Here is a 27,063-nt window from a genome sequence, read left to right on the forward strand (position 1 = left end):
TGTATTTGGATTTTCAGAAGGCAGTTGATAAGGTGCCACACAAGAAGTTGTTGCACAAGAGATGGGATTGGGGTAATAACTTAGCATGGATTGAGGATTGGTTAAAGGACGAAAAACAGGGAGTAGGAATAAACGGGTCATTTTCGGGATGGCAGGTGTAACTAGTGGAGTGCCACAAGGCTCAGTGCTTGGAGCTCAGCTATTTACAATCTATATCAGTGAGTTAGATGAGGGGACCGATTCTAATATATCCAAGTTTGCTGACAATACAAAGCTAGGTGGGAAAGCAAGCTGTGAGGAGGAAGCCAAGAGACTGCAAAGGAATATAGACAGGTTAAGTGACTAGGAAAGAAGTTGGCAGATGAAGTATAATGTGGGGAAGTGTGAAATTATCCACTTTGGTAGGAAGAATTGAAAAGCAGAATATTTTTTAAAAGGTGAGAGACTGGTAAATGTTGGGATTTAGAGGGTGTCCTTATTCACGAATCACAGAAAATTAACATGCAGGTACAGCAAGCAATTAGAAAGGCAAATGATATGTTAGCCTTTATTGCAGGGGGGTTGAAGTATCAGAGTAATGAAGTCTTGCTGCAATTATATAGGGCTTTGCTGAGATCACACCTGAAGTGCTCTGTGCAGCTTTGGTCTCCTTACCTAAGGAAGGATATACTTGCCTTAGAATGCTTGCAACAAAGCTTCACTGGATTGATTCCTGGGATGAGAGGGCTGTCTTATGAAGAGAGATTGAGTAGAATGTGCCTATTTTCTCTGGAGTTGAGAAGAATGAGAGGTGATCTCATTGAAATGTATAAAATTCTTGGAGGGCTTGACAGGGTAGATGCTGAGAGGCTGTTTCCACTGGCTGGAGAGTCTAGAACTTGGGGTCATGTCTCAGGATAAGAGGTCGGCCATTTAGGACTGAGATGAGAAGACATTTCTTCACTCAGAGGGTTGTGAATCTTTGGAATTCTTTACCCCAAATGGCTGTGGATGCTCAGTCATTGAGTATATTCAAGACTGAGATCGTTAGATTTTTGGGCACTAAGGGAATCAAGGGATATGGTGATCGGGCAGGAAAGTAGAGTTGATGTAGAATTTCAGCCATGATCTTATTGAATGGCAGAGCAGGTTTAAGGGGCCGTATGACCGACTCCTGCCCCTATTTCATGTAGTCTTCTGTAACTATAACTCCTATCAAACAAATATTTAAGGGCTTTAGGCCTAGAAATTCAGTTGGGCGCGCCAGCCGTTAGCGCCTTAGGAGGAGTAGATCTCGAGCGCTAGGCGCTTAGCGCCCGGGCGCAGCGCGATCTGCGCCTCGCCCCAACTTCAGTACACATTTAGCGCCGGCGCAAAGTCTTAGCGCGCGCAGATCATGACGTCATTTACTAGTGCAACGCCCTTTGTGCGCCCCGAACCAGAACTTCACTCGCGCCGGTCCATTGTGCGCCGGGCGGCCCTAACGACTGTGAAGTGGAACGGTACACAGCCGAAGCGGGCCGCGGGGAGCGCTAATTAAAGGGCACTTACCCTGCACTATAAAGGCCAGCCATTTTGCAGCATTCACTCTTGTGCAACGGTTTTTTGGAGAGAGACCAAGGAGGAGAGCTTACTGGTTTGGACCAACACTAGGACAGGTATTTTTGGCTCAGGCCAGAGCTTAGCAATTATCTTTGCCTTCATTGAGAGCTCAGTGTTTGCCAGCATATAATGGGGGCTGCATTGGGTGCCAACGCTGACTTTCAGCCTTATGCCAGAAGGGCTTACAGACGCCGTGAGAGAGTGGCAGTCCTGGCTAGACGCAGAGGGGGCAACAGGCGTCGCCAACTGAGGCCTTACCCACCCAGGGTATACCGCCAGCAGTCCTCCTATCTGACCATGTCTGCCGTGATGTGTGTTAGGAGGCTGCGATTCAGAAGGGAGGTGGTTGCAGACATCTGCCAGCTGCTTCACAGAGATCTGCAGCCACAGCTGATGCGCAGGACGTCTCTGTCGGTGGCAGTGAAGGTGATGGTGGCTCTCAACTTCTATGCCACCGGCTCCTTCCAATCCGCTGCTGGGGACATCGCTAACATCTCCCAGTTCGCCGTGCATTGCTGCATCCGCCAGGTGACCGAAGCCCTTTTCAGAAGGAGACATCAATTCATCTCCTTCCCCATGACCCTGGACAAGCAGCAGCAGCGTGCAGTGGGATTTGCAAGAATAGCGGGCTTCCCCATGGTGCAGGGCGCCATTGACTGCACGCATGTGGCTTTGCGGGCACCTCTGGAGCATGCCGAGGATTACCGCAACCGGAAGGGCTACCATTCCCTCAACGTACAGCTGGTGTGTGACCACAGGCAGCGCCCGCTTTCCAGGCAGCAGCCACGATGCCTTTATCCTGTCAGACAACTGTGGCTGACATGTTTCAGGCACAGCCTCACCCAAGAGGATGGCTTATCGGAGACAAAGGCTATCCTTTGTGTACCTGGCTCATGACCCCGCTCCGCGCGCCCACGACCCCTGCTGAAGAGGCATACAACAAGAGCTATCAAGCGACTAGGAACATCATAGAACAAACAATCGGCGTCCTCAAGCAATGGTTCCGCTGTCTCGATCGCTCCGGGGGAGCCCTCCAGTATTCGCAGGAGCGAGTCTCCCAATTCGTCGTCGTTTGCTGCATGCTGCACAACCTGGCTATCCGCAGGACTCAGGCACTGCCACCTCACGTTGGACCCCCACCTCAGGAGGAGGAGCATGAGGAGGAGGAGGACGAGGAGTACCAGCCCAGGAGGGAGGCAGAAGGTCCAAGGGCCGCCCGTCGGTGGCTTATTGAACGTCACTTCTAGGCCCCCTGTCAGGGAATGGCTTGTGCCAATGAAAGAACATGATTGCAGCCGCTCCGCAAGCCCTCAGCCGGTTAAGGCAACAAACACTTCAAAGATCAAACATGGACAATGTTAATAAATAAAATGCTTTATTGTACAAACTCAGGGCCCTTCCCACATGAAAACCAAAAACAGACGAAACCCCCAAAAAACACTCAAACACATTACTCGCTCCCACAACCTGGAGAGGATTAACAAAACAGTGCAACTAAAATGGCCGTCATCCTCGGCCTTCGTAAAAAACAAACATCCAATTCTCGGCCTCAAAAAACAAACATCCAATTCTCGGCCTCAAAAAACAAACACAACTGGCCACACATTCGACTTTTTGGCCCGCTAGGGCGATGCCTTGGCCATCTTTGTGTGGCCCCTGCCCGCCCTGCTGCTGCTCCTCAAAGTAAGGCCATTGGCTGCTGCAAGGCTGGGGGCAGGCTCCAGAGGGGCACATGTCGTGACGGCAGATGCCCTTGGGGGTCGGCCTAGTCGAGGTCTGGCCGTCGAGCAGGCGGCTGTTGAATGCTGCAGCTGTGGCTGGCCAGCATCAGTCGCTGCAGCAGCTCCTGGCAGCTCCACTGGGGGAGTGGCAGTGGCGGCTGGAGGAATGGGGGCAAGCTGGCGGATGGCAGGCGCTCGCTGGTCGCCTGAGACACTGGCACTCGCCCGGGCCAGCACTGCAGCATGCGCACCAATCTGCCGAGGGACAGACCGCTGTGCTGCTGCAGCGCGCCGGGTGCCCTGGCGATGCCTGGCTGACACAGCGAGTGTGGCAGCAGTGAGTGCCCGTGTTGACCTGTTCAGTGACCTCATCAGAGCACCCAGTGACTGCACGGCACCACTGATCAGCTGCCCACTCGCTGCCTGAGCTGCCCCGAATGCCGCCCGACTCACTGCCTGCTCTGCCCCAAATTCCGCCAAACTGATGGCCTGTGAGGCCCCGACGTCGGTCACACTCCGAGAGAGGGACTCGATGGCCTCAGGCAACCGTGCCACTACCCCCATGAGCTCCGTGTGCCGGCGCTCCGAGTCCGCGGACAAGTCCTTGAGGCGTTCCATCTCCACGGCGAAGACCATCTCCGGACTGGAGGCCGGCCTCTCCCTCTGGGGAGAAGGCCGCCGAGCTGGCCGACCCTTCCTGCGTTGCTGGACGCCGCTGGGCCCAGCAATTGGACTCCCCTCCGACCCTTCCCCCCTCTGGGGAGAAGGCCGCTGAGCTTCCACCTCCCTCCCGCGTTTCTGCAGGCCGCAGGTCCCATGAGCTCCCCTCCCCTCCGACACTTCCGCCACGCTCCCCTCCAGGGAAGACGTGTCCCCTACATTCGCATGGGTTGCCGCGGATGAGGGTTCCCCTGATGGGCCGCCTTCCTCTTGCTCCTCCTCCTCCTCCTCCTCTGAGGTGCTGTCACTGGCAAGTTCAGGGACCTCCTCCTCACCATCTGAAAGCAGGAAGGCACAAGAGTAGCTTTAGAGTGAGGAGAGGGCGTCAGCGAGGGATGCATGAGTGGTGGCATTCAGCGCATTGGCCGGACAGTGGCAAAGGATGTAGATCTGATGCGCAAGTGGGATGAGAGAGGTCCAAACGTTGATGTCCTTACCATTGGCGCCCAGAACAGGGTCGGCATCTCCACATGCAACGGGGCCAATCACCCGGCCACCCATGATGCGCTCCACGCGATGTTGCAGCTCGGTGAGCGGCTGGATCTGGGGTCGGCCTCCCCCGGTCGCAGTCCGGCTCTTCCTATTATTGGCCAGCTTGGCCTGCAAGAGAAAGGACGGCCTCTAAGTACAGTGTGTAGCCCTGATCTTGTGTGCACTGCCTCCCATAGTGGAATAGCCTGGCCAGTGTGTAGCCCTGATCTTGTGTGCACTGCCTCCCATGGTGGAATAGCCTGGCCAGTGTGTCACCCTGATCTTGTGTGCACTGCCTCCCATGGTGGAATAGCTTGGCCAGTGTGTTAAGTGCAGAATGTGCAATTGATGTTCATGCCTGTCCCATAGCTGCTGGATGAGGGCTGGCCATTAGGGCTTTCAGGTCCCTTTGCCCATAATGTGAGGTGCACATGCAAGGATGAGGAGGACACTGGAAAGGGTACTCACCCTGACAATCCGAGTGAGGTCATCAAACTTTTTGCGGCATTGGACACCGGTCCTGGAGACCTCGCTGTTGGCTGACACCTTGCTGGCGACATGCCTCCAGGCTCTCCGGTAGACGCGGACCGGCGCCTTCCTGCCATTGTCCGGGTACAAAAGATGGCGCCTCTTCTCCACACCACCAACCAGCACACTCAGATCACGCTCTGAGAAGCGCTGCGCTCGTTCACGGGCCTTCTGCATGGCTTCAGGCGCTATTTGGGTCCAGCAGCAGTGTTCAGGCCTAGCTGGAGGGCTCCACTATCCAGGGCGTGGCAGCAGACCAAGTCGACCCTTCCCCCTTAAGAGCTGGCCGGCGCCAGGGTGTCTGCTGTCAATCACGAGATGGCTGCACCTGCGCTGCGCCCGGCCTCGGCGCTCTCGCTCAGCACCTCCGGCTTAGCGCCTAAAGAGAGGTGTGCAGCGCCAGTTTTAGCGCTCGAGCAAACTCTTAGGGCGAAGCTAATGAATATCGGAGAAGTGGCCTCGATTTGGCGGCGGGCGCAAACTTTAGCGGCCGCCCGACTTTACCGCCCCAAAAGTGGCTACAATGAATTTCTAGGCCTTAGTGTTTTTACTTTGTTAAAATTATAAGTGCTTTTGTATTATCCTAATATAACTGAAACTGTTTAATATACCTGACATGAATTGTGATAAATACTTGTATAAAAGCCTTCACTGTGAATTTTATTTAACAGGTTATTGATCTCTTATCTGATCTACTTTGTAAGTTGTACTTCCCTAAAGTTTAACACTAAACCTTTTGCACTCAGTTCCAATAATTATCTTTTTTTTCTGAAATGTTAGATATGGGAGACAAGCACCCAAATCGGAAGGCACGAGGTCAGCTAAGGACAAAAATTGAATCTGGCGAAGGGACGATTCCCGTTAGATCCAGCTATACCATTCAGACATGGGATGGAGTGTTACAAGGAGAACGATTGCTCACTATGTCATGTAGTGATAAAATAGCAAGGTCAGTAACACGTCTTGTATTTGTTACAGTGCCGTTGGATTGGACAATTCTCCTGTCTGCACCTAGTAACAGCCTCACACATCCCTCGGTCAAATAGATATGAGGATAGTATAGCTTCTTGACCAAATGACTATTTACAATCTATATTAATGACTTGGATGAAGGGACCGAGTGTGCTGTTGCCAAATTTGCTGACGATACAAAGATAGGTGGGAAAGCAAGTTGTGAGGAGGACACAAAGAGCTGGATTTTAACTTTTTGTGTGGCCTAGGGGCGGGACAGATTCCTTCCGGGTTCCGATCCCGCTCCCAACGACGTCCAACGCACACAGACGCTATTTTGTGTCAATTGGCCTTGTTGCGCCCACCCTGCGGGCTTGCCAGCCAATTAGGAGAAAGCCAGTGTCAGATGACGTGTCATCTGCTGGTTTTCTTAAAGGGACCACGCTCAATTTTTTTTTTGACGGGTGATTTTTCAGTGTTTGACAGCATTGAGGTGAGCCCTTGCACTTAGGCTCTCCAGTGACTCCCTCCTTAGGCTAGAACAGATGGCAGCTGCAGGTGAGGTTATAGAAGCGATCGATCACTGGTGAGAGAGGTTCTCCCAATGAGATGGGACTACACAAACACTCCAAAATTTGTCACCTACAGAAAAGTCTAAGTACATTAAAAATTATTTTCCCAACATTTTATTACCTCTGAAACTCACCAGTGTACCATTGGATCTTTCACACCACTTCTGCAGCTGTCATCAATGAAGAAACATTACAGTAGACCCACAGCACGCCACACTTACCTTGGCGTGGTGTCCGGACGTTGGGAAGCCCGCAGTAGACCTGTCAAAATTGCAAAAAGCCGCATTAATTCCGTTAACAAGCAGTTAAGTGCTTATAATCCTCTTCCCGGCGCTAGGTGTTGGGTCCATGTGCAAATCGGGGACCCGACACCTGGAAAGATTGATTGGAGGCGGGATGACAGCGGGTTTTCGACCCGCTGTCAATCTTTGCGATTTTGCTAGATGTCTCGCCCCCTGAGCGCCGGCAAAATTCCAGCCATAGAGTCTGCAAAGGGATATAGATAGGTTAAGTGAGTGGGCAAAAATTTTGCAGATGGAGTAGAATGTGGGAAAATGTGAGGTTATCCACTTTGGTAGGTAGAATAAAAAAGCAAATTATTATTTAAATGGAGAGAGACTACAGAATGCTGCGGTACAGAAGGACCTGGGTGTCCTCGTACATGAAACGCAAAAAGTTAGCATGCAGGTGCTGCAAGCAATTAAGAAGGCAAATGGAATATTGGCCTTTATTGCAAGGGGGATGGAGTATAAAAGTAAGGAAATCTTACTACAGCTGTACAGGGCGTTGGTGAGACTGCACCTGGAGTGCTGCATACAGTTTTGGCCTCCTTATTTAAGGAGGGATATGCTTGCATTGGAGGCAGTTCAGAGAAGGTTCACTTGGTTGATTCCTGAGTTGAAAGGGTTGTCTTATGAGGAAATGTTGAGCAGGTTGGGCCTATACTCATTGGAGTTTAGAAGAATGAGAGGTGATTTTATTGGAACATATAAGATTGACATGGTAGATGCAGGAAGGATGTTTCCCCTGGTGGGGGAATCTAGAACTAGGTGGCATAGTTTCAGAATAAGGGGTCACCCACTTAAAACGGAGATGAGGAGGAATTTCTTCTCTCAGACGGTCGTGAATCTTTGGAATTCTCTACCCCAGAGAGCTGTGGAGGCTGGGTCATTGAATATATTAAAGGTGGAGATGGACAGATTTTTTGAAAAACAGGGGAATCAAGGGTTATGGGGAGTGGGCAGGAAAGTGGAGTTGCGGCCAAGATCAGATCAGCCATGATCTTATTGAATGGCGGAGCAGGCTCGAGGGGCCGAGTGGGCTACTTCTGCTCCTATTTCTTATGTTCTAATTCTACAACAAAAGAGTTTGCCTCATTCTTAAAGTGTGATATTACTGAGACTTGCATGTTTTAATCAGTAGCGTCATCAGGGTTTCAAGAATATTTTGAAACCATTAATGTATAACTTGGGGTTAATCGCCTCATTAGGGAAGAAGCTTTTGTGTAACCAGCAAACTGAAAAGGTGGCTCATTGTCTCCACTCCTTGGGAACAGGTTTCATTCTAACTCTAATTGGCAAAGTTAAGTCAATCAGTTATCTGTCACTTAAAATGATAGTTGCGCAAGGCAAAAAGAAGATTTTGATCCCTCTGAACTCCAACTCCAATATACTAATATGACCAATAAATATACTGGATGATTTGTCAGAAAATAGCTGAATGTATGTTTTTCAGCTTATATAATGAGCTCAAATGAGATTTAATTTGGTAATGCTTTAAGGAACTGGCATACTTGTGATTGATTGAGTCAAATCGAAGAAATTATACGTATCCAGAATGTACAAACTCTTGGATCAAGCAAAATCAATTTATTCTTTCTAATTTTTTCCAAATAATTCACTAAATTTAAAGTATGCTGTTAAGCCTCCTTGGGCAGGAGGAGGTTTGGCGTGGTAAGATGCCACTCAAGCGGTAGGCAGATTGAAAAAAGGTTACATTTCTAAACACTACATTAAACGAAAGACCGAAAAAGGCAGAAGGCAGCCCATCTCTCTTCTCTCATTGCCATTGCATCACTGCTTTCCAATCAATAAAAGCCTTTTCTCCTTTCAGCAACTTCAATTCACCAGCAGGTAAAACAACTCTCGAGTGACCAAATTCCTAATGGTTTCAAGTTGCAGGTTTTTAAAAATGAAAGACAATTGGTTTAAAGCCTGCCTTATGAACCGAGTTTTGCATTCAACTGCAAGCATTGTGTGCGTGCGTATATAGTGTTTGCAATCAGTCGAGATTAAGCTACCTCTTTCTAAATTATTCTTTTGTTTTTCATTGTCAGAAATTGCAAATAGTATGGCGGTGAAGAATATTTCATTTTCTGTCAGGGTAAAGATAAAATGCACATGGCTACCAAAAAACACTCATCTGCAGGCAACCAAGTTAATTCAGCGTCAGACTTGATTTCCCAAGGATGAAATAAATTAATTATTTTTCCTGTTCAAATATTAAACTGGAGTCTGGTGTTGACAATTTTCTGTTTCTATCTGGTGTTTGATGCTTGTTCAAAACAAAAAGTTGCATTGTATTTGAATAGCTGACATTTTCTCGTTGTGGCTCCATATACAGTTTTGACACAATGGGAAACCGCTTGATGAGCAGTCAACTCATTTAAAACCTAATGGACTGGAAGACAGACCAGCCACACCTGCTGAAGCTGCCCTATTCCTTTGGGCTATGTTGTGTAGAATTGCAATTTATTTTCTCCCTGTTAACACTACAGGGGGAAGATCCTTTGTGCATCTGCTTGTTTAGTTTATGATTCCTGCCCTAGTTTCCCACTGCACACTGGAACAAGGGCTACTATACTCAGCACTGAATTGTGGCGCACAGCATGAACTTGAACATTTGTTTCATTGGATGCAGGCTGGAATTCTCAAGCTAATGTTTAAATTTCTTCACATGTAATCTGAGATCAGGTTCCTTATTAGGATCCTGGTATTTTTAAACTGAACAGACGTTCCAAAATTGGAGGCTGTGTTTATAAATTGTGGAAATCTTTTCGAATACATCCCTATGATTTATAAGATTCCTGCTGGGGGAGCACCAAGCTTCAATTTTGATAAACTACTGTGGCTGGTTACAGATATATTTATGATTTTCAAAATGTTAAACAAAATAAAAATGTGCTGCTTGTTTTTGTTTAAAATTCAGTTCTGTATTAAGCAAGTTTGATCTTTGATTTGTATTGAGTTAGTTGATGTCAGCTAAGGCAGCAGTTCTTGGTCATACAATCTGTGTTACTGAGCTCGGACCGGGCTTCCTGCTCTCAATTAGTATGTGGCTTCGCCTGCTAGAACCTGCAAATATCTGGATGCCGGGTGAGGGCAGGATCAGGCTCAGTTGTGGTATCCTCTATGGTGGAATAGCTTGCTGACATTGATAGTCCAAGCTCACAAGTGAAGAATAGCCTGTAGGGAGAGGTGCTAGAAGTAGAAGTGGACCCAAGTTAAGAGTTCTCTCTTTTAGGAGAAGATAATTTTTTTTTTTTTTTTTTTTTTTTTAAAAGAAAACATAATTTAGCTGGGTGCTACTTAGTAAACAAGGAATACTTAATGGGTATTTAATCGTGTCTGTAGATGTAATAGGTGCCCAGTGTTGGTAGAGGATTAGATGTAATAGGTGCCTAGTGTTGGTAGAGGATTAGATGTAATAGGTACCCAGTGTTGGTAGAGGGTTGGATGTAATAGGTGCCCAGTGTTGGTAGAGGATTGGATGTAATAGGTGCCCAGTGTTGGTAGAGGGTTGGATGTAATAGGTGCCTAGTGTTGGTAGAGGATTAGATGTAATAGGTGCCCACTGTTGGTAGAGGGTTGGATGTAATAGGTGCCCAGTGTTGGTAGAGGATTGGATGTAATAGGTGCCCAGTGTTGGTAGAGGATTAGATGTAATAGGTGCCCAGTGTTGGTAGAGGATTAGATGTAATAGGTGCCTAGTGTTGGTAGAGGATTAGATGTAATAGGTACCCAGTGTTGGTAGAGGGTTGGATGTAATAGGTGCCCAGTGTTGGTAGAGGATTGGATGTAATAGGTGCCCAGTGTTGGTAGAGGGTTGGATGTAATAGGTGCCTAGTGTTGGTAGAGGATTAGATGTAATAGGTACCCAGTGTTGGTAGAGGGTTGGATGTAATAGGTGCCCAGTGTTGGTAGAGGATTGGATGTAATAGGTGCCCAGTGTTGGTAGAGGATTAGATGTAATAGGTGCCCAGTGTTGGTAGAGGGTTGGATGTAATAGGTGCCCAGTGTTGGTAGAGGATTGGATGTAATAGGTGCCCAGTGTTGGTAGAGGATTAGATGTAATAGGTGCCCAGTGTTGGTAGAGGGTTGGATGTAATAGGTGCCCAGTGTTGGTAGAGGATTGGATGTAATAGGTGCTCAGTGTTGGTAGAGGATGAGATGTAATAGGTGCCCAGTGTTGGTAGAGGATTAGATGTAATAGGTGCCCACTGTTGGTAGAGGGTTGGATGTAATAGGTGCCCAGTGTTGGTAGAGGATTAGATGTAATAGGTGCCTAGTGTTGGTAGAGGATTGGATGTAATAGGTGCCCAGTGTTGGTAGAGGGTTGGATGTAATAGGTGCCCAGTGTTGGTAGAGGATTGGATGTAATAGGTGCGCAGTGTTGGTAGAGGATTAGATTTAATAGGTGCCCAGTGTTGGTAGAGGATTGGATGTAATAGGTGCCCAGTGTTGGTAGAGGATTAGATGTAATAGGTGCCCAGTGTTGGTAGAGGGTTGGATGTAATAGGTGCCTAGTGTTGGTAGAGGATTGGATGTAATAGGTGCCCAGTGTTGGTAGAGGATTAGATGTAATAGGTGCCCAGTGTTGGTAGAGGGTTGGATGTAATAGGTGCCCAGTGTTGGTAGAGGATTGGATGTAATAGGTGCCCAGTGTTGGTAGAGGATTAGATGTAATAGGTGCCCAGTGTTGGTAGAGGATTAGATGTAATAGGTGCCTAGTGTTGGTAGAGGATTAGATGTAATAGGTACCCAGTGTTGGTAGAGGGTTGGATGTAATAGGTGCCCAGTGTTGGTAGAGGATTAGATGTAATAGGTGCCTAGTGTTGGTAGAGGATTGGATGTAATAGGTGCCTAGTGTTGGTAGAGGATTAGATGTAATAGGTACCCAGTGTTGGTAGAGGGTTGGATGTAATAGGTGCCCAGTGTTGGTAGAGGATTAGATGTAATAGGTGCCTAGTGTTGGTAGAGGATTGGATGTAATAGGTGCCCAGTGTTGGTAGAGGGTTGGATGTAATAGGTGCCCAGTGTTGGTAGAGGATTGGATGTAATAGGTGCGCAGTGTTGGTAGAGGATTAGATTTAATAGGTGCCCAGTGTTGGTAGAGGATTGGATGTAATAGGTGCCCAGTGTTGGTAGAGGATTAGATGTAATAGGTGCCCAGTGTTGGTAGAGGGTTGGATGTAATAGGTGCCTAGTGTTGGTAGAGGATTGGATGTAATAGGTGCCCAGTGTTGGTAGAGGATTAGATGTAATAGGTGCCCAGTGTTGGTAGAGGGTTGGATGTAATAGGTGCCCAGTGTTGGTAGAGGATTGGATGTAATAGGTGCCCAGTGTTGGTAGAGGATTAGATGTAATAGGTGCCCAGTGTTGGTAGAGGATTAGATGTAATAGGTGCCTAGTGTTGGTAGAGGATTAGATGTAATAGGTACCCAGTGTTGGTAGAGGGTTGGATGTAATAGGTGCCCAGTGTTGGTAGAGGATTGGATGTAATAGGTGCGCAGTGTTGGTAGAGGATTGGATGTAATAGGTGCCCAGTGTTGGTAGAGGATTGGATGTAATAAGTGCCCAGTGTTGGTAGAGGATTGGATGTAATAGGTGCCCAGTGTTGGCAGGGGAGCGAATGGAGTGGATGTAATAGAAATCAATCAAAACAAAAATAAACATTGGTTTGATGTCATGTTACGCTATTTCAGGACTTCCATATACAACAGGAAAACCTTGCTTTTAACCCTACCTGTGCTGATCTAGCCACATGGCTATTGACGGGAACACATTCTACTTTCCTTCCCAATTGGATCAAAAGATTAGTCTGATGGTGCCTATGATGTTACATTGTAAATCATTAGACTTGTGGACACTGATGTGGCTGAAAATACAGAACTTGAAGCTGATTACTAGCCACTCTGAGGGCAATTGTTTTGCAGAGATTAATTCCTCTGGTGCGGGAATCCAGAACAAGCAGGTGCTATCTTAAAATTAGAGCTAGACCATTTAGGAGTGAAATCAGAAAGCAGTTTTTGACACGAAGGGTAGTGGAAATCTGGAACTCTTCACTCCACTCTTTCTCCGCCGCCGCCCACCCCGAAAAGGCTGTGGCTGCTGGGTCCGTTAAATTTTCAATATTGAGTTTGATAGATTTTTGTTGGGTAAGGGTATCAAGGGAAACGGAACAACGGCTGGTAAATGGAGTTGAGGTACAGATCAACCATGATTTAATTGAATAAAGGAACATGCTCGAGGGGCTGAATGCCCTACCCCTGTTCCGATGTTCCCATGCCTTTCAAAATGGATGGTGAGCCTTGGAAGGCCAAGGAAGAAAATAAATTAAAATTGTAATTCTTTTACAAAAAAAAGTGTTAAGAGTGGAGAGAATTGGGTAGATTAGGTAGAAATTAAGTAAAAGTGAAGTTAAGATAAAATAAGATGAGCAAAAATGATCACATTTTTAAAATTTAAAACTATTTAACAGTTTTAGTATTAAGCTATTCCTGACATTTGACCAACTTTATTATTGTGAAATAGCTATGTTCACAAGTTTGTGTGGCACACACCACTCTATGCCAACTATGAAAAGCCTCTATTTGTATATTCTGCCAAATTCTTCACTAGAAAATACAGCCCATTCTCTTCATAACTGTATAATAGTATTTGTGTTACGGGACTGATCTTCCCATCAGCATTTTATTGGAATTCAATTATGAATTTTCTACAGCAGTTATAGAATCATAACGGCACAGGAGGCGGCCATTCGGCCCATCGAGTCCGTGCCGGCTCTCTCTCTCTCTCTCTCTCTCTCTCTCTCTCTCTCTCTCTCTCTCTCTCTCTCGAGCAATCCAGTCAGTCCCATTCCCCCGCTCTAGCCTCATAGCCCTGCAAGTTTATTTCCTTCAAGTGGCTATCCAGTCTCCCCTTGAAAACATTGAGTGTCTCCGCTTCCACCACAGAATTTTATAGGTTTCAATGAGATCCCCTCTCAATCTTCTAAACTCCAGTGAGTATAAGCCCAATCGACACAATCTCTCCTCATACGTCATTCCTGCCATCCCAGGTATCAGCCTGGTGAATCTTCGCTGCACTCCCTCCATGGCAAGAACGTCCTTCCTCAGGTAAGGCGACCAAAACTGCACACAATACTCAAGGTGCGGCCTCACCAAGGCCCTGTACAACTGTAGCAAGACATCCTTGTTCCTGTACTCGAACCCTCTTGCTACGAAGGCCAACATACCATTTGCCTTGCCTGCTGCACCTGCATGCTTACCTTCAGCGACTGGTGCACAATAACACCCAGGTCTCTTTGCACTTCCCCTTCTCCCAATCTATTGCCATTCAAATAATAATCTGTCTTCCTGTTTTTGCCACCAGAGTGGATAACCTCACATTTATCCACATTATAGTGCATTTGCCATGTTTCTGCCCAATCACCCAACCTGTCCAAATCGTACTGGAGTTTCACGACATCCTCCTCACAGCACACCCTCCCACCCAGCTTTGTGTTGTCTGCAAATTTGGAGATATTACATCCAATTCCCTCGTCCAGATCATTAATATATATTGTGAACAGCTGGGGTCCTAGGACCGATCCTTGCGGTACCCCACTAGTCACTGCCTGCCACTCGGAAAATGACCCGTTTATTCCAACTCTTTGCTTCCTGTCTGCCAACCAGTTCTCTATCCAAGTCAATACCTTGCCCCCAATCCTGTGTGCCTTAATTTTGCATGCTAATCTCTTATGTGGGACCTTATCAAAAGCCTTCTGAAAGTCCAAATACACCACATCCACTGGTTCTCCTTTATCTATTTTACCAGTTACATTCTCAAAAAATTCCAGTAGATTAGTCAAGCATGATTTACCTTTTGTAAATCCATGTTGACTTTGTCCGATCCTGTCACTGCTTTCCAAGTGCTCTGCTATTACATCTTTTATAATAGACTCTAGCATTTTCCCCACTACCGATGTCAGGCTTACCGGTCTATAATTCCCCGCTTTTTCTCTACCACCTTTTTTGAATAGTGGGGTAACATTAGCTACCCTCCAATCCATGGGTACTGTTCCAGAGTCTGTCGAGTTCTGGAAGATGACCAGCAATGCATCTACTATTTCTAGGGCCACTTCCTTAAGTACCCTGGGATGTAGATCTATCGGCCTTCAGTCCCATCAATTTTCCTAACACCATTTCCCTACAAATACTGATTTCTTTCAGTTCCTCCCTTTCATCAGACTCTATAGCCCCGATTTTCGGCTTGTGTGGGAAATGGTCGGGTTTCCCCGAATGTGGGGTTTCTGACACACACAAAAAAGTGTCAGCCAGCTCCACGCAATTTTCCCTCAATTGACCAATTAATTCCCAGCATGTGGGAAGCCTTGCTAATTGTCCAATTCGAGTCAGAAATCCCCACAGTATGATGTCATCATTCGTGGTGCTTTCAAGGTCCATAGCAAGCACTGCATCCTCTGAAGGCTTCCAAACGAACCATACAGGATGGCATAGGAGCCTGCAGCAGCTGTGGCCAGTGCCAGACCCCGAGCTGCCTTCAAATTCGACGAGGCTTCACTGCAGGCATTATTGGATGGGGTTAGGGCCCACAGGGAGGTCCTCTTCCCAAGGTCAGGGAGGACGAGGCCTCCCACTGAGACCAATGCTGCATGGATGCAGGTGTCAGCAGATGCCAACTCGCTGGGAGTCACCAGAAGAACCTTGGCATTACATCTCTAACTCCTTCCTTTACTCCCCCATAGCTCCAACCTCTGAGGGCACAGTGTCAGCAGAGGTAAGCGCACCCAGCACCAGCGCAGACACTCACACCTCGGGAGACCTTCGGGACATAGAGTAGTGTTGTCACCTGGTGTTTCACAGCTCACAAGTGAGCCTCAGCAGATTCTGGAGACAGGGACAGCAGTGGAGAGTCCTCGTCGGAGGGCGCAGGGCTCTGCCAGCTCAGCTCCGCTGCGCTGCATCTCGACCCTCTGCCTCTGGGTCCATCCGCAAGAGAAGAGGTGATGGATCTCCATGCACAGATGCAGGAGTCTCTGGCAGGTTGTGTCTCCAGGGTCGCTGCGAGTGTGGAGCGAATGGAGGAGTCCATAGCGACCATGAGCAGAGCCTTTGTGGAGTCATTGGTGCATGAACGCGGCACCATGGAAAGGTTGGCAACCTCCATGGAGGAGATAAGTCGCCAGGGTAGGGAAAACATGGTGAGTGCTCATAAGAGAATGACATCTCTTGAGGAGGGTTGGCCATCTGTTGAACAGAGAAACCAGATCTTCATGGAAGTCCTTCTGAGTAGGACTGCCAGTGCAGAAACGGGTCCCATTGGCCCCCTAAAGCGCAGCAAGGTGCTCTCAAGCCACTTCCAAGTGCTGGCCCCTTCTGGCTTGTGCAGCTTCAGGTGAGTGAGCAGCAGCCTGGTGCTCCTGGTAATCATCCTGCTGTTCCTGGTTCTGCTGCTGCCACCTCTGCTGTTGGAGATCCTCTAATGCCAGGAAGGGAAGGTGCCAAAGGTCTCCCATGCTTCTAGCAGATGCCTCGGTTGAGGAGGTCCTGAGTTAGGGTGGTGAGAGGGGCTTCCCAGGAGCTCACACTGAAGAAGTGTGTGAGGCTCCAACTTTCTGCAGCTGCTCCTAAGGCTTCAAATAGTTCCCCCAAGCCTTGATCAACAAGGTCCTGCAGCCTGCAAATGCTGCCTCTTTAAATATCTTCAGTCCTCAGCGACCTGCTGCTGCAAGCAAGCAAGCCAGCTGTTTTCACGCCAGCTCTCAGCAGCGGGGTTCTCCGCAGGCGGGTTTCAGGTGGGGAAAGCCCCAAAGTCGCAACGGCACGGGAAAATCCACTTCAACAAGCAGATAATTGCTTGTTAGTGCTCCGACGAGCAGTCCCGCCAGCGGCGAGCGGGACTGAAGCGGGGCGCGTGAAAACGGCAGTCCGAAAGTCGGACGGGGCGGGGAATCAGGCGGGGGGGTCCCGACCCACCTTTTCCGCGATTTTCGGACCACGGCCGCATGAAAAGCCGCCCGACAGCTGCCCGAAAATCGGGGCCTATGTTCCTCTGGGCATCTCTGGGAGGTTATTTGTGTCCTCCTTTGTGAAGACAGAACCAAAGTATGTATTTAGTTGGTCGGCCATTTCCTTGTTTCCCATTATAAATTCCCCTGATTCTGACTGCAAGGGACCGACGCTTGACTTCACCAATCTTTTTCTCTTCACATATCTGTAAAAGCTTTTACAGTCAGTTTTTATGTTTACTGCTAGCTTACTCTCATATTCTATTTTCCCTTTCTTAGTTAATCCCTTTGTCCTCCTTTGTTGACTCCTAAACTGCTCCCAATCCTCAGGATTATTGCTTTTTCTGGCCAATTTATATGTCCTCTCCTTGGATCTTATGCTATCCCTAATTTCCCTTGTTAGCCACGGTTGAGTCACCTTTTTTGTTTTATTTTTATGCCAAACTGGGATGAACAAATTCTGTAGCTCACCCATTCGGTCTTTGAATGTTTGCCATTGCCTATCCACCGTCAACCCTTTGAGTGCCATTCCCCAATCAATCCTACCCAACTCGCTCCTCAGACCATCGATTTCCTTTATTTAAATTGAGGACCCTTGTCTCTGAGTCAACTACTTCATTCTCCATCTTAATGAAGAATTCGATCATATTATGATCGCTCCGACCCAAGGGGCCTCGTACAACAAGATTGCTAATTAATCCTTTCTCGTTACATAATACCCAGTCTAAGATGGCCTGATCTCTGGTTGGTTCCTCGACATATTGGTCCAGAAAACCATCCCGTAAACACTCCAGGAATTCCTCCTCCACAGTATTCTATACCCCGGAATATTGAGCTGCCAGTCCTGCCCCTCCCTCAACCATGTTTCTGTGATAGCAACAATATCATACTCCCGTGTGTTCATCAACACCTTCAATTCATCTGCCTTACTCGCAAGACTCCTTGCATTAAAATAAGTGCCATCCAGCCTTGCCATACTCCCTTGTGCCGTAACATATTTGCTCTGCCTTCCAGACTGACTTGTTTTTTCCTCTATATTTGGCTGTGCATCACCCCCTACTATAGCTCCACTCCGTATCCTATCCCCCTACCAAGTTAGTTTAAACACCCCCCCCCACCCGCCTCCAACAGCACTAGCAAACCTTCCCGCAAGGATGTTGGTCCCGTTCCAGTTCAGGTGCAACCCATCCGACTTGTACTGGTCCCACCTTCCCTAGAAACAGACCCAATGATCCAGGAAACTAAAGCCCCTCCCTCCTGCACCAACTCTCTAGCCACGCATGCATCTGCTCTATCCTCCTATTTCTATACTCACTAGCACGTGGCACCGGGAGTAATCCAGAGATTACAACCTTTGAGGTCCTGCTTTTTAATCTGCTACCTAGCTCCCTAAATTCTTGTTGCAGGACCACATCCCTCTTTCTACCTATGTTGTTGGTACCAATGTGAACCACGACCTCTGACTGTTCGACCTCCCCCTTCAGAATGCACTGCAGCCGTTCAGTGACATCCTTGACCCTGGCACCAGGGAAGCAACATACCATCCTGGACTCACGTCTGCGGCCGCAGAGACGCCTGTCTGCACCCCTCACTATTGAGTCTCCTACCACTATTGCCCTTCCACTCTTACTGCTCCCCCATTGTGCAGCTGAGCCACCCACAGTGCTGTGAACTTGGTTCTGGCTGCACTCCCCAGAGGAACCGTCACTTTCACCGTTTTCCAACACAGAAAAACGGTTGTTGAGTGAGATGCACTCTGGGGCTTTCCTGACTACCTGCCTTGCCCCCCCCTTCTTCTGACTGGTGGTCTCCCATTCCCTCTCTGACTGCACTTTCTTAAGCTGCGGGGTGGTCATCACCACTCGCTGCTTAAAAAAGTTTTTCCTCACGTCCCCCCTGTATCTCTTGCCCAAAACCTTAAATCTGTGTCCCCTAGTCCTTGTACCCTCAACTAGTGGGAACAGCCTTTCCCCGTCTAGCCTATCCAAACGTCATAATCTTGTACACCTCTATCAAATCACCCCTCAACCTCCTTTGCTCTAATGAAAACAAATCCAGCTTCTCCAACCTGTCCTTGTAGCTAAGATTCCCCATCCCCGGAACCATTCTGGTAAATCTCCTCTGCACCTTCTCAAGGGCCTTCACATCCTTCCTAAAGTGTGGTGACTAGAACTGGACGCAATACTCCAATTGTGGCCTAACCAGCACTTTGTAAAGGTTCAGCATAATGTCACTACTTTTGTACTCAATACCTCTATCTATGAAGCCCAAGATCCCATATGCTTTGTTAACCACTCTCTATGTCATGCCACGTTCAGGGACCTATGCACATTAACTCCCAGGTCCCTTTGTCCCTGCACACTCTTTAAAACTGTGCCATTAAGTGTATATTGCCTCTCCCTGTTCCTTCTGCCAAAATGCATCACCTCACACTTCTCTATTAAATTCCATCTGCCACTTGTCTGCCCATTCTGCTAGTCTTTCTATGTCCTGTTGCAGTTGATTGGTATCATCAACACTGTTTGCCACCCCCCCAAGTTTGGTGTCATCGGCAAATTTAGAAATTCTACTCTGTATTCCAATATCCAGGTCCAAAAAAGCAGTGGGAACACCACTGTCTACCATCCTCCAGTCTGAAAAACAGCCATTTACCACAACTTGCTGTTTTCTGTCCCTAAGCCAATTCCTTATCCAAGCTGCCACTGATCCACCTATTCCGTGAGCCTCAATTTTGTTAACCTTCCTTCTACGTGGTACTTTGTTAAACGCCTTCCGAAAATCCATGTAGACAACATCCATTGCATTCTCTTCATCAGTCCTTTTCTGTTACTTCATCAAAAAATTCAATTAGATTAGTCAAACACAGTCTGCCTTTTACAAATCCGTGTTGGCTCTCCTTAATTAGCTTAAACCTCTCCAAGTGCCCGTTAATTTATTCCTTGATTATTGTTTCTAAAACTTTACCCAGATTTTAAACTGACCGGTCTGTAGTTACTAGGATTGTCCTTACACCCTTTCTTGAACAATGATGTCACATTTGCCACTTTCCAATCCTCAAGCACCTCCCCCGCATTTAGGGAAGATTGCTAAATTATGACAAGCCCTTCTGCTATCTCCTCTCCCAATTCCCTTAGCAACCTGGGATGCAAGCCATCTGGACCAGGTGATTTGTCCACTCTAAGCATACCCAACCTTTCTAGTACATCCTGTCTATCAATTTTCACTCCTTGCATTGCTTCTACCTTTTCCATTTCTACCGATATTTTGTCAGCATCCACCTCCTTAGTAAACACTGATACAAAGTACTCATTGAGTATTCTAGCCTTGCCCTGCACCTCTAAGCATATATCACCACCTTTGTCTCTAATAGGCCCCACTCCGCCTCTTCTACCAGCATGTAAACAGTAAGCGGGTAGTAAGATTTTTGGGATCCCTTTTGTGTTAACCGCCATTCTACTCTCATATTCTCTCTTTGCCAATCGTATTTTCATCTTCACATCCCCCCCTCAACTTACTGTATTTGGTCTGGTTCTCCCTTGAAGAATTCAACTGACATGCATCATACACCCTCTTTTTGTTTCATCATCTTCTCTATCTTCCTCGTCATTCAAGGAGCCCTTGCTTTGGTTCCCTTACCCTTCCCTCTTGTCGGAATGTACCTAGCCTGTACTTGGAACATCTCCTCCTTAAAGATCACCCATTGTTCTGTTAAAGTTTTTCCTGTCAGTGTTTGGTTCCATTTTACCCTGGCTAGATCCTTTCGCATCCCTTTGAAGTTAGCCCTATTACAGTTTAGAAGTTCCACTCTAGATTGTTCCTTGCTCCTCTCCATTGCTAATCTAAATCTTATGATACGATGATCACTCATACCCAAGTGTTCTCCCACAGACACTTGGTCGACCTGGCCCACCTCATTCCCCAGCACCAGATCCAGCAATGCCTCCTTCCTAGTTGGGCCAAGAACATATTGGTCAAGGAAATTCTCCTGAACACATTTCAGAAATTCCTCCCCCTCCTTTCCCTTTACCCTAGCATTATCCCAATCGATATTTGGATAATTAAAGTCCCCCAATATCACCACTCTTGCATATCTCTGCGATTTCTCTGCAGATTTGCTCCTCTACCTCCCTCTCACTATTTGGAGGCCTATAGAATACCCCCAATAGCGTGATCACAGAATCACACAGAATCACAGAAGCCCCACAGTGCAGATAGAGGCCATTTCGGCCCATCGAGCCTGCACCGACACATATCCCACCCGATCCCCGTAACCCCTACACCAACACATATCCCACCCTATCCCCACGTATTTAATCCCCCTAACACTAAGGGTCAATTTATCATAGCCAATCAACCTAACCCGCACATCTTTGGACTGTGGGAGGAAACCGGAGCACCCGGAGAAAACCCACGCAAACACGGGGAGAATGTGCAAACTCCACACAGACAGTCACCCGAGGCCGGATTCGATCATACCCTTTTTGCTCCTCAACTCTAACCAAATGGATTCTGTGACCGACTTATCTGGCTGTGATACCAGTAAACGCAACCCACAATGGCAGCAGTCTGAGCTAGCGTGGCAGCAAGTTGAGCTTGCATGACAGAAGTCTGAGCTTCCACTGCAGCACCCAGACATTGGGTGGCTTCTGCTTGTGCTGCAATGGAAGCTGAGACATTGGCCAGCAGACGCTGCATCATGGTTGAGTCTGCAAGTGTGCTAATGGAGTTGGCCACCAATTCCATGCTGGAAAGGATGGGCTCCAAGCTCTGCGCAAAGCCCTGTGTCAGGTTGGTGCCGGACTACTCCATGCTCCTTTACATTGCACGCAGATTTTCTGGCAGGCCTGCCAATACACCAGCATTTGATTGTGCATGCCCTTCTTCTGAAGGCCGCCCCGTCGAACTGCTCATCTGAGTCTTCTGCAGCAGAACTCGTGTGCGAGTTGGCACCTGCGCTTGTCCTGTGCCCTGGCTGCAGGCCACTCGTCCCCAGTGTCTCACCACGTGCAGATCCCAAGTCTAAGCTATCCTCAGTACGAGGAGTGTCAGTACCTGAGCTGGTGGAATTGAGTGAGGGTGCTGCGTCTTGATCATCACTTCTTTCTGTTCCACCTGTTGTTGTTCCACCACTGCCTGGCCAGGTTGCAGTTATTGGGTATCTGAAAGGGGAAAGGGGCAAGGGTAGGGTTGCAGGCTGGGGGTGGTGAAGTAAGAGGTGCATGCTTACACCATCTGCAGCTTTTAAATCAAAAGACATTGTGGGATGAGGGGGAAGTGGGATATGAGAAGGGGGATTAGGTATGAGGATGCTGTCATCTTCGAGGATTTCAGCCCCACGGCTGGCCATGGCTGCTCCATTGATGGCAACCACCATCTCCTCCATCGGGGTACGGTCATAGAGTTATACAGCACAGAAAGAGGCCCTTCGGCCCATCGTGTCTGCGCCGACCATCAATCCCTGTCTAGTCTAATCCCATTTTCCAGCATTTGGTCCATAGCCTTGTATGCAATGGCATTTCAAGTGCTCATCCAAATGCTTCTTGAATGTTGTGAGGGTTCCTGCCTCTACCACCTTTTCAGGCAGTGAGTTCCAGATTCCAACCACCCTCTGGGTGAAAAAGTTCCTCCTCAAATCCCCTCCAAACCTCCTGCCCCTTACCTTGAATCTATGCCCCCTTGTTATTGACCCCCCCTACTAAGGGGAAAAGTTCCTCTTTATCTACCCTATCTATGCCCCTCATCATTTTGTACACCTCAATCAGGTCCCCCCTCAGCCTTCTTTGCTCCAAGGAAAACAACCCCAGCCTGTTTAGTCTTTCTTCATAGCTGAGGCGCTCCATCCCAGGTAACATCCTGGTGAATCTTCTCTGCACCCTCTCCAAAGCAATCACATCCTTCCTATAGTGTGGCGACCAGAACTGCACACAGTACTCCAGCTGTGGCCTCACCAGCGTTTTGTACAGCTCCATCATAACCTCCCTGCTCTTATATTCTATGCCTCGGCTAATGAAGGCAAGTATCCCATATGCCTTTTTAACCACCTTATCTACCTGTTCCGCTGCCTTCAGGGATCTATGTACATGTACACCAAGGTCCCTCTGACCCTCTGTACTTCCTAGGGTCCTACCACTCATTGTGTATTGTCATGTAAGCGGGCCTGTCCCCCGCCGGTTAACTCCAGCTGCCTCCGGTTGTGCGCCAGCTTGTGTTGCAAGAGAGAGGGAAGCGTGTCAGTGAGTGTGGTGCAATGTGTTTGGATGATATGACTGTCATAGTTAATAGCTGGCAGTGTGTGCAAGCTGAGAGATGTGGGTGTGAGGCTTGCAGCAGTGCTAAGTGTGTGAGGGTGAGGTGAAGCTATCAATATGAGGTATGAGTCCTGTTTGATAGAGATTGTTGGTAGGTGAGTGAAGGTGCATTGAGCAGTGTGTGAGGCTAGCGGTGCAGTTTGTGGCATATGGCATTTGAAGATGAATTCACTGACCTTGACCACTCGTGTGAGGTCATTGAACTTTTTGCGACACTGGATCCAGGTCCTTGGGCCTTGACTTTTGGCATGGGCCGCCACGGCTGCCTGCTCCCACTGCCTTTGCAGAGTTTGTCTGGAGGGCCTTCCTGGCCCCTTGTGGGTAGAGGACCTCTCTCCTAGCCATCTCCTCCACCAAGGCCTCCAGTGCAGTGTTTGAGAACCTTGGAGCACGCTCTCTTTCCTGTTGCGCCATTAGTCACTCTTCTTGCGGGTCAATCTTTCATGATTTCACTGTAGATACCATAGAGAATTGTGTTCTAAGATACGATCAAGAGTTGCTGGCCCATTACTGATATGCTTGTGCTCAATAGTTGCTTGTGTAGTTCAATTATAATTTGCCATGTCAATATCCCTTAAAATGTCTGGTCAATTTCTTTTTTACATGCACAAGGCATCTGTTAACTGGTGATGAACTAATGACAGTAATTCGATAGCAAAATACTGCAGATGCTGGAAATCCGAAATAACAACAGAAAATGCTGGAAAAACTCAGCAGGCCAGGCAACATCCGTGGAGAGAGAAATAGAGTCAACGTTTCAGGTCGGGAATGGGAAAGATCTGGTAGCATCCCAATGTTGACTCTATTTCTCTCTCCACGGATGTTGCCTGGCCTGCTGAGTTTTTCCAGCATTTTCTGTTGTTATTTATTAATGACAGTAATTTACTGGTCTAATTTGATCTTGCATGTGGCTATCTCAAGCCTAGTCATACCTGAACCTTCAAGCATTATTAGAAACAAGAAATATCTTAGAGTAAGGGTGTAAGGAAACCACTTAGAGCCTGAAATGTTCCAGTAACATTGGCAGTGTGCAAGATAAAATCTATAGCTCAATGTACAATGCTCTGTATTTGTAGCATTTGTCTAATTTCGAGGGTTGCAGTTATCATACACATGTACCAGGACATTTTAGTTCAGAGCAGCAGTCTCATGCTGCACAATGTGTTGTCAGTGGAGAAAAAAAAATCATTACAGGAAACTTTGTGATATCTGGCACCGACGGGACCGAGCTGTTGCCGTCCCATCAAAATTGCCGGACAAACCAGCGCTAATGTTGAAACATCCGTATCTGGCAACAAACCCTGTTGCTTAGCAACAGCTTCTAAACAGTCGGCCGTACCTTGCAAGCGTCTCTGTAGCTTAGCAACAGCTTCAGCGAGACCTTGCAGAGCCTGACTGGTGGGAAAAAAAGCAACGAAAAGAAAAAAAAACTAACGAAACGGCTCCTGATTTTTGCCGGTGGATCGAGCATTCCGGACAACAGAAAATGCTGGAAAAACTCAGCAGGTCAGGCAACATCCGTGGAGAGAAATTTGAGTTGACGTTTCGGGTTGGACCCTTCTTCAAAACTGAAAAGAAAAGAAACTAGATCGGAGGCAGGGCTGCGATCGGACAAAAGAATAAAAGAAACAAAAGAAGTAAAAGAGATTAGAAGCTAGACGAGATAGTAATAGGCTGGGATTAGGTGTAAAGTGTACTGGCAGGGCAAGAGATAGCTGCCAGGTGTGAGAGAAAAACAAAAGGAAAGGCGGGGGGGGAAAGGAGTGGAACAATTACAAGAGAAAATGAAATGGGGGCCGAGCTTATGATCTGAAATTGTTGAACTCGATATTGAGTCCGGAAGGCTGCAGACTGCCTAATCGGAAGATGAGGTGCTGTTCCTCGAGTTTACGTTGAGCTTCCGTGGAACAGTACAAGAGGCCAAGGACGGTGAGGTCCGAGTGGGAATGGAGCGGTGAATTAAAATGACAGGCGACCGGAAGCTCGGGGTCACCCTTACGGACTGAACGGAGGTGTTCCGCAAAGCGGTCACCCAATCTGCGTTTCGTCTCCCCAATGTAGAGGAGACCGCATCGTGAGCAGCGAATACAGTATACTAGATTGCGAGAAGTACAAGTAAATCGCTGTTTCACCTGGAAGGGGTGTTTGGGGCCCTGGACAGTGGGAAGGGGGGAGGTATAGGGGCAGGTGTTACATCTCCTCCGCTTGCACGGGAAGGTGCCAGGCGAAGAGGAAGGGCTGTTTGGGGTGATAGAGGAGTGGACTAGGGTGTCTCGGAGGGAGCGGTCCCTGCGGAATGCTGAAAGGGGAGGGGAGGGGAAGATACGTTTGGTGGTGGGATCACTTTGAAGGTAGCGGAAATGCCGGAGGATGATCCGTTGAATGTGGAGGCTGGTGGGGTGAAAGGTGAGGACAAGGGGAACCCTATCGTGGTTCCGGGAGGGAGGGGCAGGGGTGAGGGCAGAAGTGCGGGAGATAGAACTGACACGGTCGAGGGCAGTGTCAACCACAGTAGAGGGGAATCCTCGGTTGCGGAAAAAGGAAGACATGTCTGAAGCACTGGTGTGGAAGGTGGCGTCGTCGGAGCAGATACGGCGGAGAAACTGGGAGAATGGAATAGAGTCCTTGCAGGAAGCTGGGTGGGAGGAAGTGTAGTCCAGGTAGCTGTGGGAGTCAGTGGGCTTGTAGTAAATATTGGTCGATAACCTATCCCCAGAGATGGAGACGGAGAAGTCGAGGAAGGGAAGGGAAGAGTCCGAGATGGACCATGTGAAGGTGAGGGAAGGGTCCTCCGGATAAACCAAAGTTTCCTGTATTTAGTATTTTCATGGCTACCATGATGACAGTCCCCTACTTAGATACTTGAATATCATTTGATGGCAAAATAATGGTCTCTCTATTTTCAGATGGAATGTGCTTGGGATTCAGGGAGCTCTGTTGAACCATTTTGTGAAGCCTATCTATTTCGCCAGCATTATCCTGGGTAGCTTGTACCATGCTGATCACTTGTCCCGTGCAGTCTACCAGCGAATCAGCGATATTGAAGACCTCCCAAGCATATATACACTCAACAGGCCTCTGCTCAGTGGTAAGTACTCTCTCTCTCATGCCTCGGTATTATATCAGAACACAGTACTGATCTACATGCTCTTGCTGAATTAAAACTGCACACAAATGAAGCTGACTTCTGAGCGTCAAATTCACATTTAAAGGGAAGTGAATAATTCTCTATATAACATCCTGTGAACCTCTAGCTTACATTACTACCTCGTAACCCTCCATCAAATATATTATACTGTATCTAATGCAATTTTCCAATAAGCAATGCTTTGCATTCTGTTTGCACAGAGAGTAGCATGGACCCTGTATTTTCTTGTGACCCTTTTACATGCTTAAGAATGGATGAGGACAGGATATGGCAAGTGGTGGCCAGTTTTCTCCTCCCCACCAGTAGCTGCAGTAAATCCCCCTTTAAAATCGAGGAATATCTACTCGAGCTCTAGCACTGTCACAGCTGGCCCCCCCAGGTGTAGTGGAAGATTTACCATTCAGCTGTGAGAAAACTTCAGTTCATGTAGCTGTATGATCAAATCAGCAAGCATTTAATCTGCAGTTGAGGTACTACTGCTGGTAGGAACAAGATGAAACATCATTGCAGGCAAAATGAGCAGTTGGCCGTTGGTGTAAAAGTGCCATTTCAGGGTACAGGATGAAGAGTTTGATTTTAAAACAAGTGGAACACAAAAAGCTATTTGGAAGTAATTCTGGAACCCCAATCCTTGCAGAACACAAGAATGGCTGAACTCAGTGACAGTGTCCCATATTTGTAGGCAATGCCACATTTAAACAATGAAAAGACTAATCTAATGGGTATTCTGATCATATGATGTAGTGCACTGGAATGCCAAAACACATGACTAA

At 47.7% G+C, this 27,063-nt stretch overlaps 1 protein-coding gene across 5 annotated transcripts in view; it reads left to right on the plus strand.

Annotated features, from left to right (window-relative positions):
* LOC147120040 (double-stranded RNA-specific editase 1-like) overlaps window positions 1-27,063 on the plus strand; it is a 365,909-nt gene that overhangs the window by 300,298 nt on the left and 38,548 nt on the right. For all 5 annotated transcript variants that reach the window (XM_085985544.1, XM_085985545.1, XM_085985548.1 and 2 more), the window contains 2 exons: window positions 5,802-5,970; window positions 26,049-26,230. In XM_085985544.1, the coding sequence (XP_085841670.1) occupies window positions 5,802-5,970; window positions 26,049-26,230 (351 nt within the window). The remainder of the gene's footprint in view (window positions 1-5,801; window positions 5,971-26,048; window positions 26,231-27,063) is intronic.

Source organism: Somniosus microcephalus, chromosome 4, assembly GCF_052327205.1.
Source record: "Somniosus microcephalus isolate GS21.2 chromosome 4, FLI_Smic_1.0, whole genome shotgun sequence".
Taxonomy (NCBI): domain Eukaryota; kingdom Metazoa; phylum Chordata; class Chondrichthyes; order Squaliformes; family Somniosidae; genus Somniosus; species Somniosus microcephalus.